Genomic DNA, 15370 nt, shown 5'->3' with positions numbered 1-15370 from the left:
TAACTGAATTATCACCAGAAGAAATTTATTAATAAGCGAACACTACAACAACGAATATCTAAGATATTCTTTGACTACAACAACGTTTGCACCCTAACAAGAAATCTTCGATGTTTGTTTACATCGCACGATAAATTGTTAATCTTTGCCATAATTCACCGCGAAACATGATAAAAAGCCAAATATTGTAACCCATCCAGAAGCCCGTGACGTCACGGTAAACTTTTCCGTACACCTTTGGCGTGTGTCTGTACATAATTGTGACGGACTAGTCAACAAAACCCCATCTAGACTAAATAACAATCCTAAAAAATAAGCTCTTAATCAGAATAAACAGTCTTTCTCTAATTTTCAACATTTCTAATACTGCTATGATAAATTCTTCAAACACTACCGTAAATGAATTTATGGCAGTGATTATGAAATGAGTAATGAAATTTACAAAAGGTTAATATTTTAAATTACAAAATATAATATTAATGTATTAAACATTAATATTTTTAGTAGTTAGTTAATATTTATATTATATTAGTACTTAGCTAATATTTTAAATTTACAAAAGTTAATTTTTATGTTATGAATAATGAAATTTACAAGAGGTTCGTAAATGCATTTCAAACCAGCAGTATATGTTACTTTAGTTTCTTAGATTCTGTTATTAAAAGAAAATAATAATAAAAAAAAATATTTCAAAGTAAAGAAAATCAAATTAAATTATAATGAACAAGTTTTGGAGCAGTCTTAGAAATACTTTTTATGATTAAATTTTGTAAATGGTAAAAATATTAAGAAGTGTTTAATCCCTAAATTAGTAAACAAGTAATTTATGTTTATAATTTAAAAGCTAAAATTAAATTATCATAATGAGTAAATTTTGTACCAATGGTAACAATAATGATGATTTCTCTGAAAAATTCGAACAGTCATTGGAATCCACTAGTGTTGGAGTGATAAGCCACTGAACAGTGGTAGTTCAGGCTCGTTATATGGGAGTTTTTGTGGTTTTTCATACATGTAATGTGAATCTGAGCCAGTTCCTCTTAAGAAGTACTTTATGAAGGCATCCTTCTTCTGCTAGCCAGCGTATATATTTATTTTATATTCATAATCCTCTCTTATTTTCTTATTTCTTAATTCTAAATCTTACTTCTGAAGTGAAGAAGTGTTGCATCTATAGGTCGAAAAATATGGTCAATATGTTTGCAAAATCCTGTTCAGTTTTGGACAGCATTTAAATAAAATAAATAATTTGTATATGATGCAAACAAAAATGCATTACACTATTTCATGTAGTGAATAATTAATCAGGGCACAAAGTGTAATGTAACATTCTTTATATTGTAACCAGTTATTTTATGCTTGGGATCTTTACTATCAATTTCCTCCATCTATTTTCCCACCAGAATCTAAATGAAGTTTTTAGTTTGTAAAACAAACCGTGTTTTGCCTTTCGAGACCACGTTACTAGGTTGCTAGATAAGATAAGATTTGTAGTCTTCAGTCTTGCATTGTAATTACTGATAGTTGAATTCCATGCTGGTTAAGTTTTTAACCAACTCTGCATTAAATTGATTTATTTGAATTTAAATTTTACATTTGAACTTAATTGTTATCATAAGTTATCTTGCCACAAGTGGTTGACTGAGTTGTAAGCACAAAGTGTGCCTTCTGTTCTGTACATCTAAACTTTATAAAAGATAAAAGTATATCCTTAATAAGAATATATCTAAACTTTATAATAATAACATTTAAAGACATTGAAATCAGTATCTAAGTGCTTGCCTTGTAGTCAAATTTTTATATATAAATTGTACTCTTACATTTATTATAGAGTTTTTATTACAAAAAATTCAGATTTCTGTTAAATAAAATGTTTAAGTAATGTAGAAAATTGGCATAAAATTTAAAATAAAAAGTCGACTGTTATGTCAACATACTATTAATAAAAGTAATAATACTCAATGAAGGTTATTCATATACAGCTATTAGGTTGTAAGATTTACAAAATTTGAGAACTGTAAATTATAAGCAATATATTCCATAATCTAAGTAACATTATATTTTTTATAGTCAGTCAAATTATAAAAATGTTATAAAAGCAATAATTTTGGTCCTGATTTGAACCTATGAATTCATGCAATTATGTATCCCTTTAGTTCTAATATGAGGCAAAAAAGTATTTTTAGACCATGGTAATTTTGATCTCCTTAGCAAAGGAAACACAAAGAGTTTACCTCATGCTACTGAAAATGTTTTTTTTTGGGGGGGGGTAGAGTTTATAATAATATGCAGAGTTGACATATGAAAAAATTTCAAGACTCGTGTGATGTAATATTAAAAGCATCAGTTTTAACTATCAAATTTTAGCTTTTTTAAAAATATTTTAAATGTTGTGCTTTCCTAACACAAACGTGACTTTAAGAAAAACATGTAATTTATCCCTCCTGCCATCAAAGCTCCGATACCTACCAAATTCGTTAAAGTTATGTGGACAGAAATGGCGGCATGTTTTTCAGCTCAGTATTTAGGGTTACCAAGGTTATCATAATTTTACATTTATCGCTCCAAAATGTTGCCAAACAAATTTCTCGCCAAAAAGGACTAATACTAAAGCTGTGCCGAAGATTAGGTAAGTTAGTATTGTTACGAATTTGGTATTTAAAAAGCTAATATTAGTTCAATTATAAATTAATTGGTTTTATTTCTCGCGCAGTGCAGCGCGTGACGTATATTAAAAGAAGAAAGCTAAGCCAGAAAATTAAAAATACAAGAGCGCGTGCATTAAATAAATAAATATCTCTTTTTGATTTCGAGAAAGTACTGGAAAATTCTAGCGCGTGATTTTAAAATCTTATAAAAGGAGGAAAACATCTCAGTTTGTAGTAGTTGCTTAGTTTGTTGTTGTTTAGAAAACTACTGTTGTTGATTGTAGCGAATTCGCGGATTAGCGTTCTTTAGCTGTTTTGAATTACGTTCTATTGGATATTTGAGTAGTTAAAAGATAACTACTGTGAGATATTGTAATACTGCATGATAATTTGAGAAAATTTAAGCATTTTTGTTGTGATAATAATGAATTTTTGTTCATTTTTCATCGGACTTGTGCATTCATTTCATAACGAACCCGTACGCACGCAACAATTTTTGGTGTCAGAAGTGGGATTTGAATGCCAATAACAAGAGCGATGGATTCTTCCATCAAATGATGACTGCATTTGCTGCTTTCCAAGAAAAGATGGAAGGAGCCGTCAACTCCGTTAAAGAAGAAATTAAAGGCGAGATGAAATTGGGCCAAGAATCCGTTAAGGAAGAAATGAAGGCCATTCAAACTGGTCAATTAACTTTTAAAGACGAAATAAAAGTTGTTAAGGAATCTGTTAAAGAAGAAATAAAAGCTGTTCAAGTCAAGATTGAAGAAAGTCAATGCGAAATGAAAAGAGAAATTGCCTGCATAATAGAAACCAAATTCGATGCTATGGAACGCAGAATAGATGTGGTTGAGAATAAAGTGGGACAAATTGAGGAAAATGTTTCTTCTGCTAAAGAAGAAATAGAAGAAAGAGTTTGTTCCGTTCAGAAACAAATCGAACAACAAATTGATGGCCGGGTTTGTGCGGTTGCCAAAGAACTGGAAACTTTAAAGAAATTCGTAGCGACGGCTGGGAGTAAGAGTGATGATTTTAAATTCTTACCGATGCCTGCTCGTCCATCTCAGAAGCTATCCACATATGATGGGAAGACATCCTGGCAAGTGTATAAGACCCAGTTTTCTATCGTGGCGGATGCGAATGGATGGGATTCCCAAGCTAAGGCCTGTCATCTCGCCGCTTCTCTGAGAGCAGACGCAGCGGATATCCTGCAGACGCTTCCCGAAAACAAAAGGTTAGATTTCGAAGCTCTGTCCGGCGCCTTGGAGCTGCGCTTTGGCGAGAAATGTTTAAAAGACTACAGCAGGCTTCAATTAAAATCCCGTCAACAGAAGCCCACCGAATCACTTCAGGAGCTCGCCACGGATGTTGAAAGGCCTTTTCGGAGTGCCCGACAGAAACAAGGGAAATCCTGTCCCTGCAATATTTCATCGATGGGATCCGGGATCCCGAAATACAGAAGGCCCTACGAATGGCAGATGTAAAGGATGTAAAAAGCGCTCTGTTGTACGCCGTGAAATTGGAGGCAGCCCAGCAGGCAACTCTTAGAGATCGCTACCCAGTCAGAGCTGTGCGAGTCCACGACCCAGGGGACCAATTGATGGTTCGTTTAGATGATTTATCCAGACAAGGCGATGCTTTGATACGGAGTAGCAGTGAGAACAAAGTGGCTGTAAGATGTTGGAGATGTGGTTCTGAAGGTCACCTACGACGGCATTGCAGAACACCCCAGGGCACGGATAATAAAACGGATGAGTTGACAAGACCAGTGAATGCTTTAAGACGGAATAGTGGTAAAACAAAACCGACCCTAAAGTGCTGGAATTGCGGTGTTGAAGGCCACCTACGAAGGAACTGCAGAACTCCCCAGAGCACGGAAAATAAGGCATACGATTTAAACAGACAATTAAATGCCACGGGAAGGAAAAGGACTGACAAGAAACCAAAGTGCTGGAACTGTGGAGCTGAAGGCCACGTACGAAAGAATTGCAGAACACCCCAGGGTACGAAAATTGAGACAATTTCTGAGCAACGACGCAGGAAACAAATTAATGACCATATCAAGGAACGGAGGTTGCCAGATAATGAAAAACCCTGTTTTAAAGCGCTTAAAATCTCTATAGTGAGTGGCAACAATAACGGACTGTCCATCAATGGGAATATCGATGGGGTTCCTTGCAATATGATCATTGACACAGGAGCTAATGTTACCATCATTAGGAAAGATTTAGCTGAACAGTTTAAAGATAAACTTATTTGGACGCCATCCTGTGTTACCCTTCAGACTGCGTCTGGTGACAAGATCGACATAACTGGGAAGTTAAACGTAAACATCACGTTTGGAAGTGCCGCCTACCATCACACGGCATATGTGGCGGATATTACAGATCCATGCATACTCGGATTGGACTTTTTAAGGAAATACAATTTTTCCTTAGATTTCAAAAACAATAAGCTGCTTTCAGCATCTGATGGCATGACTATCCATCCTCAAAAGGGATCCTCGCCTGGAAATGTCGACGCCTTGTCCGAAAGATCGAGCTCGGGAAGCTGCCGAAATCATACCAGGGTCGAAAAGAAACTCAAGACTACCAGCTATTCTCCATCCCAGAAGCTCTTCGGTCGAGACCTTCGTCTGCCTTGTGACCGCCTGTTTAGTCGCCCTACGGATGCGCCTTCATCGCCTGAGGAACACATCCAAGATGCCCAGGCCCGGTTTGAGGGGATGCACCGTTCTGCACGAAAGCGAGTCAACTTGGCGACGGAGAAAATGAAGACCAGATGCGACACAAGAGCTACTAGACAGAGATCCAACAAAGGAGACAAGGTGTGGTTGTGGAACCCAATTCAACGAAAAGGACTGAGTCCTAAATTACAGTCACCTTCGGATGGTCCATATATAGTGCTGAACACGAATGATGTCGTGGTTCGGATTCGTAAGTCTTCGAACTCTAAACCTAAAGTCGTTCATTACGACAGGTTAGCTCATTACTATGGCCATAGTACATAATGTAAATAATTGTAAATAGTATCAGACCATGGTCCTTTTTTGTTTTTAAATGTGTATTTGATTTGATTTGTATTTAGTATTTGATTTGAATTTGATAGCATTTGATTTGTTTTATGTATTGCATTTATTGTTCATGTTGTTTATTATTGTAATGAAATGCTTATTAATGCATTTATGCCACAGTTGTAAGTTTAGCTTCCTGTCCAGGGATTGTACTGCCCGGGACGTGCAGTCCTTGGGAAGGGGGCAGTGTTACGAATTTGGTATTTAAAAAGCTAATATTAGTTCAATTATAAATTAATTGGTTTTATTTCTCGCGCAGTGCAGCGCGTGACGTATATTAAAAGAAGAAAGCTAAGCCAGAAAATTAAAAATACAAGAGCGCGTGCATTAAATAAATAAATATCTCTTTTTGATTTCGAGAAAGTACTGGAAAATTCTAGCGCGTGATTTTAAAATCTTATAAAAGGAGGAAAACATCTCAGTTTGTAGTAGTTGCTTAGTTTGTTGTTGTTTAGAAAACTACTGTTGTTGATTGTAGCGAATTCGCGGATTAGCGTTCTTTAGCTGTTTTGAATTACGTTCTATTGGATATTTGAGTAGTTAAAAGATAACTACTGTGAGATATTGTAATACTGCATGATAATTTGAGAAAATTTAAGCATTTTTGTTGTGATAATAATAAATTTTTGTTCATTTTTCAACGGACTTGTGCATTCATTTCGTAACGAACCCGTACGCACGCAACAGTATTTTTAATTATTTGAGGATATTATTTTTATGCATTGTTCTAAATGTAAGGAGTAAATACTAAATTAATATGGTATTATTGGAAAATTGTTATTAGCAATGATTTAGTTTAAAGTAATTAGGATTGTGAGCTAATTTTTATTAATTTAATGTATGTGCTTATTTAAAGTAGTGTTTTTAAATTTAATTATATTTTAATTAAATGATAGTCATTTTGTGAATTATATGTTTGTAGCAATTTGGTTTATGTTTCAATGGAAGTAAACGTGCATGGAAATAATTTAAATATTTGACACTAAGTGTTTGCAACCATTTTTAATGTTTGCGTTATAAATTCGTTGGTGACGTTTATAATAGATAATTTAGAGGTAAAAGTTTTTGGATATTTTATTTATTTTATACGTGCAAATGTTTATCCTTGGAAAGGGTATATACTTTTTCGCGATCAGGTAATTTCATATATGTCCTTTTTACCGAATTTAAAGATTCACAAAATTTTCATGCATTTTTCTAATTTATGAGAAAAAAGCAGTGTGCATGGATATAGTGAAGAGTGTGCGCAATGCCATTTTTGTGCAATTCTGGGATGTTTTTTTAAGTAAAAATAACGTGTAAATGGTTTAATTATATTTTAATTAAATGATAATTATTTTGTGAATTATATGTTTGTAGCAATTTGGTATACGCTTCAGTGGAAGTAAACGTGCATGGAAATAATTTAAATATTTGACACTAAGTATTTGTAACCATTTTTAATGTTAGCGTTATAAATTCGTTGGTGAGGTTTATAATAGACAATTAAGAGGTAAAAGTTTTTGGATATTTTATTTATATTGTACGTGGAAATGTTCATCTTTGGAAAGGGTATATACTTTTTCGCGATCAGGTAATTTCATATATGTGCTTTTTATCATCCGTGAACCTTTAGGTTCCTTTCGAAGGGCTCCCGGACTGAAGAGTCCCTATCCCTATCGACGCTGAATCACTTTTCGATTGCTGGAAGCATAAGTGAGTTCCGGCAGAATGTCAATAAGCAAAAATATGTCAGTAAGCAAGAAATATGGCATAGAGTCCAGTCGATGATGAGGTGGCGATACTTGCACTTGGGGAGAAGTAACCGGAGGGTATTTCCCAGGAATCAGGTCGATGCGATGAGAGAAACAAAGTTGAAGGCGGTGTCGATGGGCGGAGAGAAGGCTGGAGGTGGTGGAGAATCGTCAGGTCACGTGGTATGGAGTAGCCAGTGGTTGAGAAAGTGATTTTTTGTAAGAGAGCTGAGGGGCCTCATGCAAGCAGTGTATTTGTATTTAGAAATATATTTTCAATATTATTATATTATATTATATATATATTTTCAATTAGTTAAAGATATTTGCTTCTTCGCACATGTTAAATAATATGAGTAGCTTTTCCATGGGTGTATCAGCTGATTTGAGTTGATCTATATTATTTTTAAGAATTGAGAAGAATTTAAATATGTTGCTGTTTCCGAAAATGTTGTTTAGTTCTTTTAACGTGGAAAATATGTCTGTGAAAGTGTTGGTGTTAGGTGTAGTGTTGGTATTCTGGTTTCTAGTGCCTTGTGTGTTGTTTGATATAACTTGTGCGTATGTTCTGCCTTGTGTATATGTAGGTGCTTGCGAAGTAGTGTTTTTTGGGGTGAAAGTGTAATTTGGTGAGCTGTTGGTGTTTTTGTTTTTGGGGAATTTCTCGCAACCGCGATAAGAAGCTGGGTGATTTTTGTGGCAGTTTGCACAGATGGGATTGTCAATTTTTCCTTGTGTAGAGCAGTCTGTGGTTTTATGTTGTTGTGCGCATTTAACACACCTAGGTAGAAAGAAGCAATTGTCTGATGAGTGGTTAAAGCGTTGACAGTTGTGGCATTGTGGTGTAATGTTTTTGTTTATGTATTTTTCAACTGTAATGATGAACATACCTAGGTGTCTTTCACTGTAGATTTTGTCAATGTTGGGTGTCTGCATAAGTTGTATCTGAAATAGTGGCATGGGTTGTTTAGTTTTAAATCTTGTGAGCTGAACTACTTTATGTACTGTGTATCCTAGGTTTGTAAGTTCTGTGGATATTTCATGTGTGTCTGTGGTGATGGGATCCTTGACTACTTTAACTGGTCGTTTATGTTTAGGTGTAATGACATAGTGTTCGATATTGTGTTTTTGTAGGTCTGTGGTCGTCTCTTGTTGAGGGTAGTAATTTTAGGTATTCGCCACTGATTTTGCCATAGAAAGTAGCTTGTGTAAGTGTTGTGAGTTTTTTTGATGTATTGGTTGTGTGTGGCGCCATCTGTCGGCTTAACCATAATCGGTGTAGGTGTACTGTAATTTGGGAGTCTTGCATTTGGTGATTGTGTGCTATTAATTTGTTGTGGGGGTTGAGTAATGTGAGTGTTAGGTTGCGAGAGTGCTGTGAAGCTGTTTTGGGTGGGAATAGTGCTTGGTGGAATATTTACGGGGACCTTAGCAGTTTTAAGTGGTTTTTGAAATCCTTCCGAGTCATCTTCGCTGTCTGAGGTGTCACGTGGTTTGCGTTTCTGTTGTGCTATTGGCTGTGTAATGCTTGCATGGGAAAGAGCAAATTTCAACTTACCCCTCAGCAATTCTATCTTTTTCTTCTTGGTTTCCATTTCCTTTCTCACAATGTCCGTATGGTAGTCTCTGTCAGTAACTGGTCTACCAGCTGAGAGTATATCGTGGAATTCTTTTACTGTCGCTAATCGCTCTTCTGTTTCCTGTAGTTCCCATCGTATCGCCGCGATTTCTTGTTCCGTAAAAACATGTTCAGTATTCTGGTCCATATCAGTGGCCGCCGTATTCGAGCTGTCCGAGACCGGATCCTTGTCTTTATCGGGTGGAACCGCTTCATTACGAGGAGTCTGCTTAATACGTGCCATGACGACGACGACAAAGTAACGCTTTCGTTAAAACGAAAAAATGTGCTTTTTACGGAGTGCAAAGATTCACAAAATTTTCCTGCAAATTTTTAATTTATGAGAAAATAGCAGTGTAGATGGATAAAGTTAAGAGTGTGCGCAATGCCATTTTTGTGCAATTCTGGGATGTTTTTATAAGTAAAAATAAGTCGACGTGTACATGGTTACTGTGTATGTGCGATTCTGAAAAATGCGGCAAGGAGTTTGCGATTCTGTACTTTTCCCCAATTTTGCAGTTAATATTTGTCCTGATTAAGCAGTTTTGTTCCATAAAATTCCTAGCATAATTCGGCTAGCAGATTGTTGGAAAAGTGTTGAGTAAATAAAAAGAAAAAAAAACATGTCTTAAAAAAAAAAAAAAAAAAAAAAAAAAAAATAGAAAGTTGCTGTAGCAGAGTTGGTCGCCAAAAAATCGCCAAGTTACCATAATCCAAAGATTAACCATATTTTAATCTAATTAAACGTTGGCACGTTTTTATAGCGGTGCTTTTATTATTATTTTTTTTTTTTTTTGCTATATGAAAGTAATAATAGCCTTACTTTAGTATTTTATACTCATAGTAAATGCATTTATTTACACTTGCCTGCCATCTTAAAAAACATTTTCAACAAAAAAATTAATCCATTACTTTTAACGATATTTAATTTTTTTTTAAGTTTCGAATACTTTACTATGCGTAAAAACAGCGTTTTTCAAGATGGCTGACGATTGTAAAAATCGCGCCAACAATTACGCCAACGTAAATCGCCAAAAATCCGTGCAACCGTCTACCAAAGTAGCACCCTAATCCTATATGCAGATAGCAATATTTAAATATATTTTATCTGAGTGATGTTTTCTTATTGAAGAAAAAGGAAGTTTGCAATTATGTAAAAGAATACATTTTCAGACTATAAACTTAACAGTGTTAGCAAGTACTAATTTACTAAGTTCTCTTTAAGTAAATGAGCATCTTTTCAGAACTTAAATAACACAATTACTAAGTAAAGTTTTATACTCCAAGATACCACACCTTGTTTGAATTTGCAAATATTCTTAATTTACCAACTTTTATCATATTGCTAGCTGATATGTAAGCATACAGTGTATTACAGTCAAAAGTCGTTAATTCGGACACCCATAATCCGGACCTCAAAGCTACAAACTTTCTGCGCATGCGTCGCGTTGACGCATGCGCGTAAGACCTTTACCGCTGCGAATTTGCGTGTGCGCGCGCGCGCAAAATACGTTTACGAATGCGCGTTTAATGTATAACGGACGGGATAAACTAAGCTAAAATTATCTATTTCAGTTAATGTTGCAGATTGCGTTGTTCCTTAATCTTCGAATTGGATCCGGATTATTATTTTTTGCAGACTGTTAGAGCAATTTTATAAAAGTAAGCTTGAACTTTCGAATATGTCAAATAAAATTTCCGATATATATTTACTAATATGTAAAGGATATACAAAGCGAAAGTATCTTTCGGAATCCATTAAACAAAAAATGGAATTGCTGCAAAAAATGGATAAAGGCATATTCTTTGTTTATCTAAACTTTAACGTTTGTTTATCTAAACTTTGTTTATCTTTAACGCCGCGGCGGCGTGCAATGAATTGGAAGTTGATTTGTCAGCACTATCCTTATCTTAAGGGCAGATGTTTTTATTTTATTTGGCTTATAATTGCCTACTCAATGTAGTATTTCATCTCGATGTACTCCGTCTTTGATATGATTTAAATCAAATGCCTCGTCATTATAATTCGCTTCCGATAGCGAAGAAAGTGACATAGGTTATTGAAAACGAAAAAATTTCGATTGACAAATTAGTCGGTATTCTCGACACAGCAATTATAGGACTTGAACAGCGGAACTTTGTAACTGAACAAGAAATTATGTCTGTTTATAGAATTAAAGAGAATGTATTGTCACATAAAAAACGAAGCAACTGAAACAACTTACATTGAAAGAAATGTTTAATAAAGTAAACAAATAAATATTAAGCTTTTTTTTGTAAATTTTGATACCCTTTAGATCATAATTGTTCTTTATTTCGTAAATTACGGTTTCATATTTTTACTTTTATAATTTCTGCATGCCATTTTACCAGATTTAAACTGATGATCTATAATCCGGAAAAATCGATAATCCGGAATCGCCGAAGTCCCGACGAGTCCGGATTAACGACTTTTGACTGTATATATTTTGAGAGAACATTACTATGTTTATCTCATCACATCCTTTCAGAATCTCTAACACCTTTTTATTAAGCCAATGCTAAAACTTCCTCCTTCAACTACTTAGTGCACAAAGTCAATTTTCCGCAAGCAATTCATTTGCAATTTGCCTTTTAGACATACTAACTGAAGGTTCCGGGGCAACAATAAATAAAAATTAACACATAAAAACCCAATAAAAATAAATTTTGTAGTAGTTCTTTAATAACTAATGCTAAATCACATAGTATTCCAATAAGATCTACATAAACTCCTAAAAAGAGTTCCGGCATGAAATCAAAGAAATAGTATAATGGGCAAAAAGACGACACCTTGTGATGCACAACATTATTTTGCTGAACGTCCACCAAAGAACGTCTATGTAAAGAAGGAAAGGTTCCACAGACGTAATGTAAACCAGTTTGCTCTTATGCCATTATAAAGCAGAGGAAAAATTTCACCAAGGGATTTGGCATGTATAAACAGTACATATTCTTTGGTTCCACACTGTAGTGTCACTGTCTGCCTCTTTAGGCTTAGCAATTAATGTGCAAAATGAAGCACAAAATAAAAATATAGGCAGAAGCATAGCACAAAAGCACTGTAATGATACAAAGTACTTGAGCACGGACTAGAAAAACCAACTGAAGCTCTAAAAAAAGCTTTTAAATTAAAATATACACATTTATAAAATTGCTAAAAACATAAACGTGGAAATGAATTAAAAAATATTTGCTAAAATATACACATCACTATTCGAAATAGTAAATATATACTACATTACTTCAAAATTACGTAAAACTATATATACCATAAAAATGGTCATTTACCAAGAAACGAAAAAAAAAAAAAAAAAAAAAAAAAAAAAAAAAAAAATTTAGAGCAGACCAAAGATGAACCAGAACAGGCTTGTACACATGCAGAATTCCTGTATATGTAAAAATATGGCATCATACTACACTAAAAGGAATTTATCTGTGCCTGTAGGTGTGCAATTTTAACCCTTCATATAGTAAAACTGCACTTAAATTTGTCAGATTTTTATTTAAATTCCATACACACTAAAAAACTATGCACTGACATTTGGTCTCGATATACTTTTATTTAGGGCACTCCACACTTGAGAGTGCTTTTATCAAGTTAATGATGCAATACATTTTATAATAGATAAATATAATTAGAAGTTGGTACATTAATTATTAATAATTCTAAATATTAATTGTAATGACAACTTCATATAAAAATTTAAAAGCCAAATTAAATTTAAAAAACCTGGTTTAAATAAATAAATAAAATACGAGTATATAAACACATCATTATTTTTCCTTTAAAAAAAATTTTTTTTTGTTTACGTTTTAAATATACTGGAGGCCGTAAATTTATTGAAATTCTTTATTAGCTTATTCACAAGATTCATAAATATATTTTATAACATTACTCTAATTACTAATATGAGCACATTAGTTACCTGAACTGAATTACCAAAAGACTCAACATCCATAAATTAAAAACACATTAAAAGGTACTAAAATTTGAACACATTCATTTTGATCTCTTTCAATACTGACAAAAAAAAAAACCTTCTTTAGAATAAAGTATATTTGAAAGTATTTATTTTACACACCATGATATATTTTGATTAATGTAATATGATCATAATAATTTATTTATTCTAATACATCCTTTCTAAAAAGATCTGTTGGAATTTTAAGAAATTTTCCATGAATTTTATTTTTACTTTTGCAAAATTAGAGAAGAAAATCATAAATATCCAATGACTGGCTAAAGTAAATTATGTGATATATTACTCATATGACACATATAACACCGTAAACCTAGAATTTTCAAATGTTATGATTATATTAATTTTCAGAACATATTCATTCCTTTAAGTACTCTTAAAAGAACCAACTGTATCTTAACACATTAAAAATGCATTTTTGTAATATGCTATGGTTTCCTATGTTTTTAGAATTTTATAATATTTATTTACTAGACCATTTAAAGAAAACCTACCATATGCTCGACAACTTTTAGAAAGTCAGGGATGCTTTTTGTTTGCTAAAAAATTATATATTCAATCTATTAAAGAGCTCTCAGATGCTCCACATGATACAGTGATCTGTGAAATCTAACAAAATACCATATCATAAATTCCAGATAAAGCATGGATGCTTATAATAGTGTCTTTGCAAAAAAATATCAAGTCTTTTTGAGAAGTCAATGGTAGGAGGAGAGGGTTATAATATAAGATCCTCAGATTCCTTCCTTTGAAGTCTATTCAACTTTTGTTGTCATAATTTGCTTTCGGACTACATAAAAAATATCCACACTATGAATACTAACAAAAATATAAAGAAAACTTTAAATCAAATAAAAACTAATATAGCAAACATAATTTTCAAATTAAAGTATTATCATCAAAGAAACAGACCATAAATTTGACAAGACTTTCAAATCTTAAGACGATTGCCATTTCAATACATGAAAAATTTACTCAATTAAGTAAAATTTTATGACAAAGTAATTTTATAACAATTTTGGATGCAGTGAATATAAGTATATAACAATTGTTCATTTTATTCTTACATGTACAACAACAACAACAACAAAATTTGAAGGCTTTCAGATTTTATATTACATACAAAGAGATGTTTTTTCATTTACACACACATACAAGTAATGCTCCTTTGAGCTAAATATATTTAAAAACAGCACATCTTTTGAATTTTTGATAGATAATGTTGTCTGCTGAAGATAAAAATGTTTTACTCCTTGCCACTGCTCACTTTCAAATTTTTGAGTTTCTTAATAAAAAATTTGTTAAAGTTTTACAAAATATGAAATAGAAAATAAAACAAATTTAAAATTCAGGCTTAAGGGCGTCCATATTCAGGTGGAGGATTATTCAAAATTTGATGACTCTAGGTACTGCTGTTTTTTCACAATGCAAGAAACATACATACATTCATGCAGAATCTTCATCATTTAATTTCTTTAAATATATTAAAGGGCAATAATATTTGGTGCCAACAATTTGAAATGTGATTCAATGCTTTTAGTGATTTGATGAATAATTTTGATATGTTACATATATGTCATAAGATATGTTACATACATGTTATAAAATTTGCAATGATAATTTTAGTTTAAACATTTTAATGAAATACTATAGATCAGTGGCATTCAAACTTTAGGGTAGCGCAACCCCAGTTGAACCTTAGTTATATACAATCAATTTAGATATTTTAGGTTTTTTATTCATCTTGCGACCTTTTTGCAATTTGAATACCATTGCTATAGACTATACAACAAACATATGTATATACACAGAAGTAAATGAATGTTAGTTAAAAAAATGATAATATTTTACAAAAAACATATATTTTAAAAGAGGATTACAAAATACAACAAAAATTTTCAATTACAACATAACAAGAAACAATAAAAGGGAATTTGTAATTATTACATGCATAAAATTTTTTTCATTTATCTGTTTTAAAAACATGCTAAAAATTTACCCCATTTTAAAAATATTTGATCTCAATCAACCTATCTAACTCTATAAAGTAATTAATGTTAACTTTTTAGCACATGGTTCAGAATGTTCTGAAACTTCTTCCTGGCACCTTCTTTTAGAACTACTAGATGCCAATACTTTATCTTTTGAAGGATTATCACAATCTGCTTTAGTTTCACAAGGAAAGAAGTCAGTCATCTGTAGGTTCAGAAATAAAAACAGATTAAAGAAGAAAAAGAATAAATTTCATAGATATGTGTTTAGTAAGAACTTGCATTATATCTTCAACAAATGAATCT

At 32.8% G+C, this 15370-nt stretch overlaps 1 protein-coding gene across 1 annotated transcript in view; it reads right to left on the bottom strand.

The window, feature by feature from the left end:
- Positions 1 to 11754: 11754 nt before the first annotated feature.
- Positions 11755 to 15370, bottom strand: part of Gen (XPG-like endonuclease) — a 92071-nt gene continuing 88455 nt past the window's right edge. Inside the window, exon 14 of the mRNA XM_035368622.2 lies at positions 11755 to 15269. Coding sequence (XP_035224513.1) covers positions 15114 to 15269 — 156 coding nt within the window. The 3' untranslated portion in view covers positions 11755 to 15113. The remainder of the gene's footprint in view (positions 15270 to 15370) is intronic.

This window comes from Stegodyphus dumicola, chromosome 3, assembly GCF_044657685.1.
Source record: "Stegodyphus dumicola isolate Sdum_Otavi_A_Nest chromosome 3, ASM4465768v1".
Lineage (NCBI taxonomy): Eukaryota > Metazoa > Arthropoda > Arachnida > Araneae > Eresidae > Stegodyphus > Stegodyphus dumicola.
Note: the sequence above shows the minus strand (reverse complement) of the source record. Positions and strands in the feature narration are given on the sequence as shown.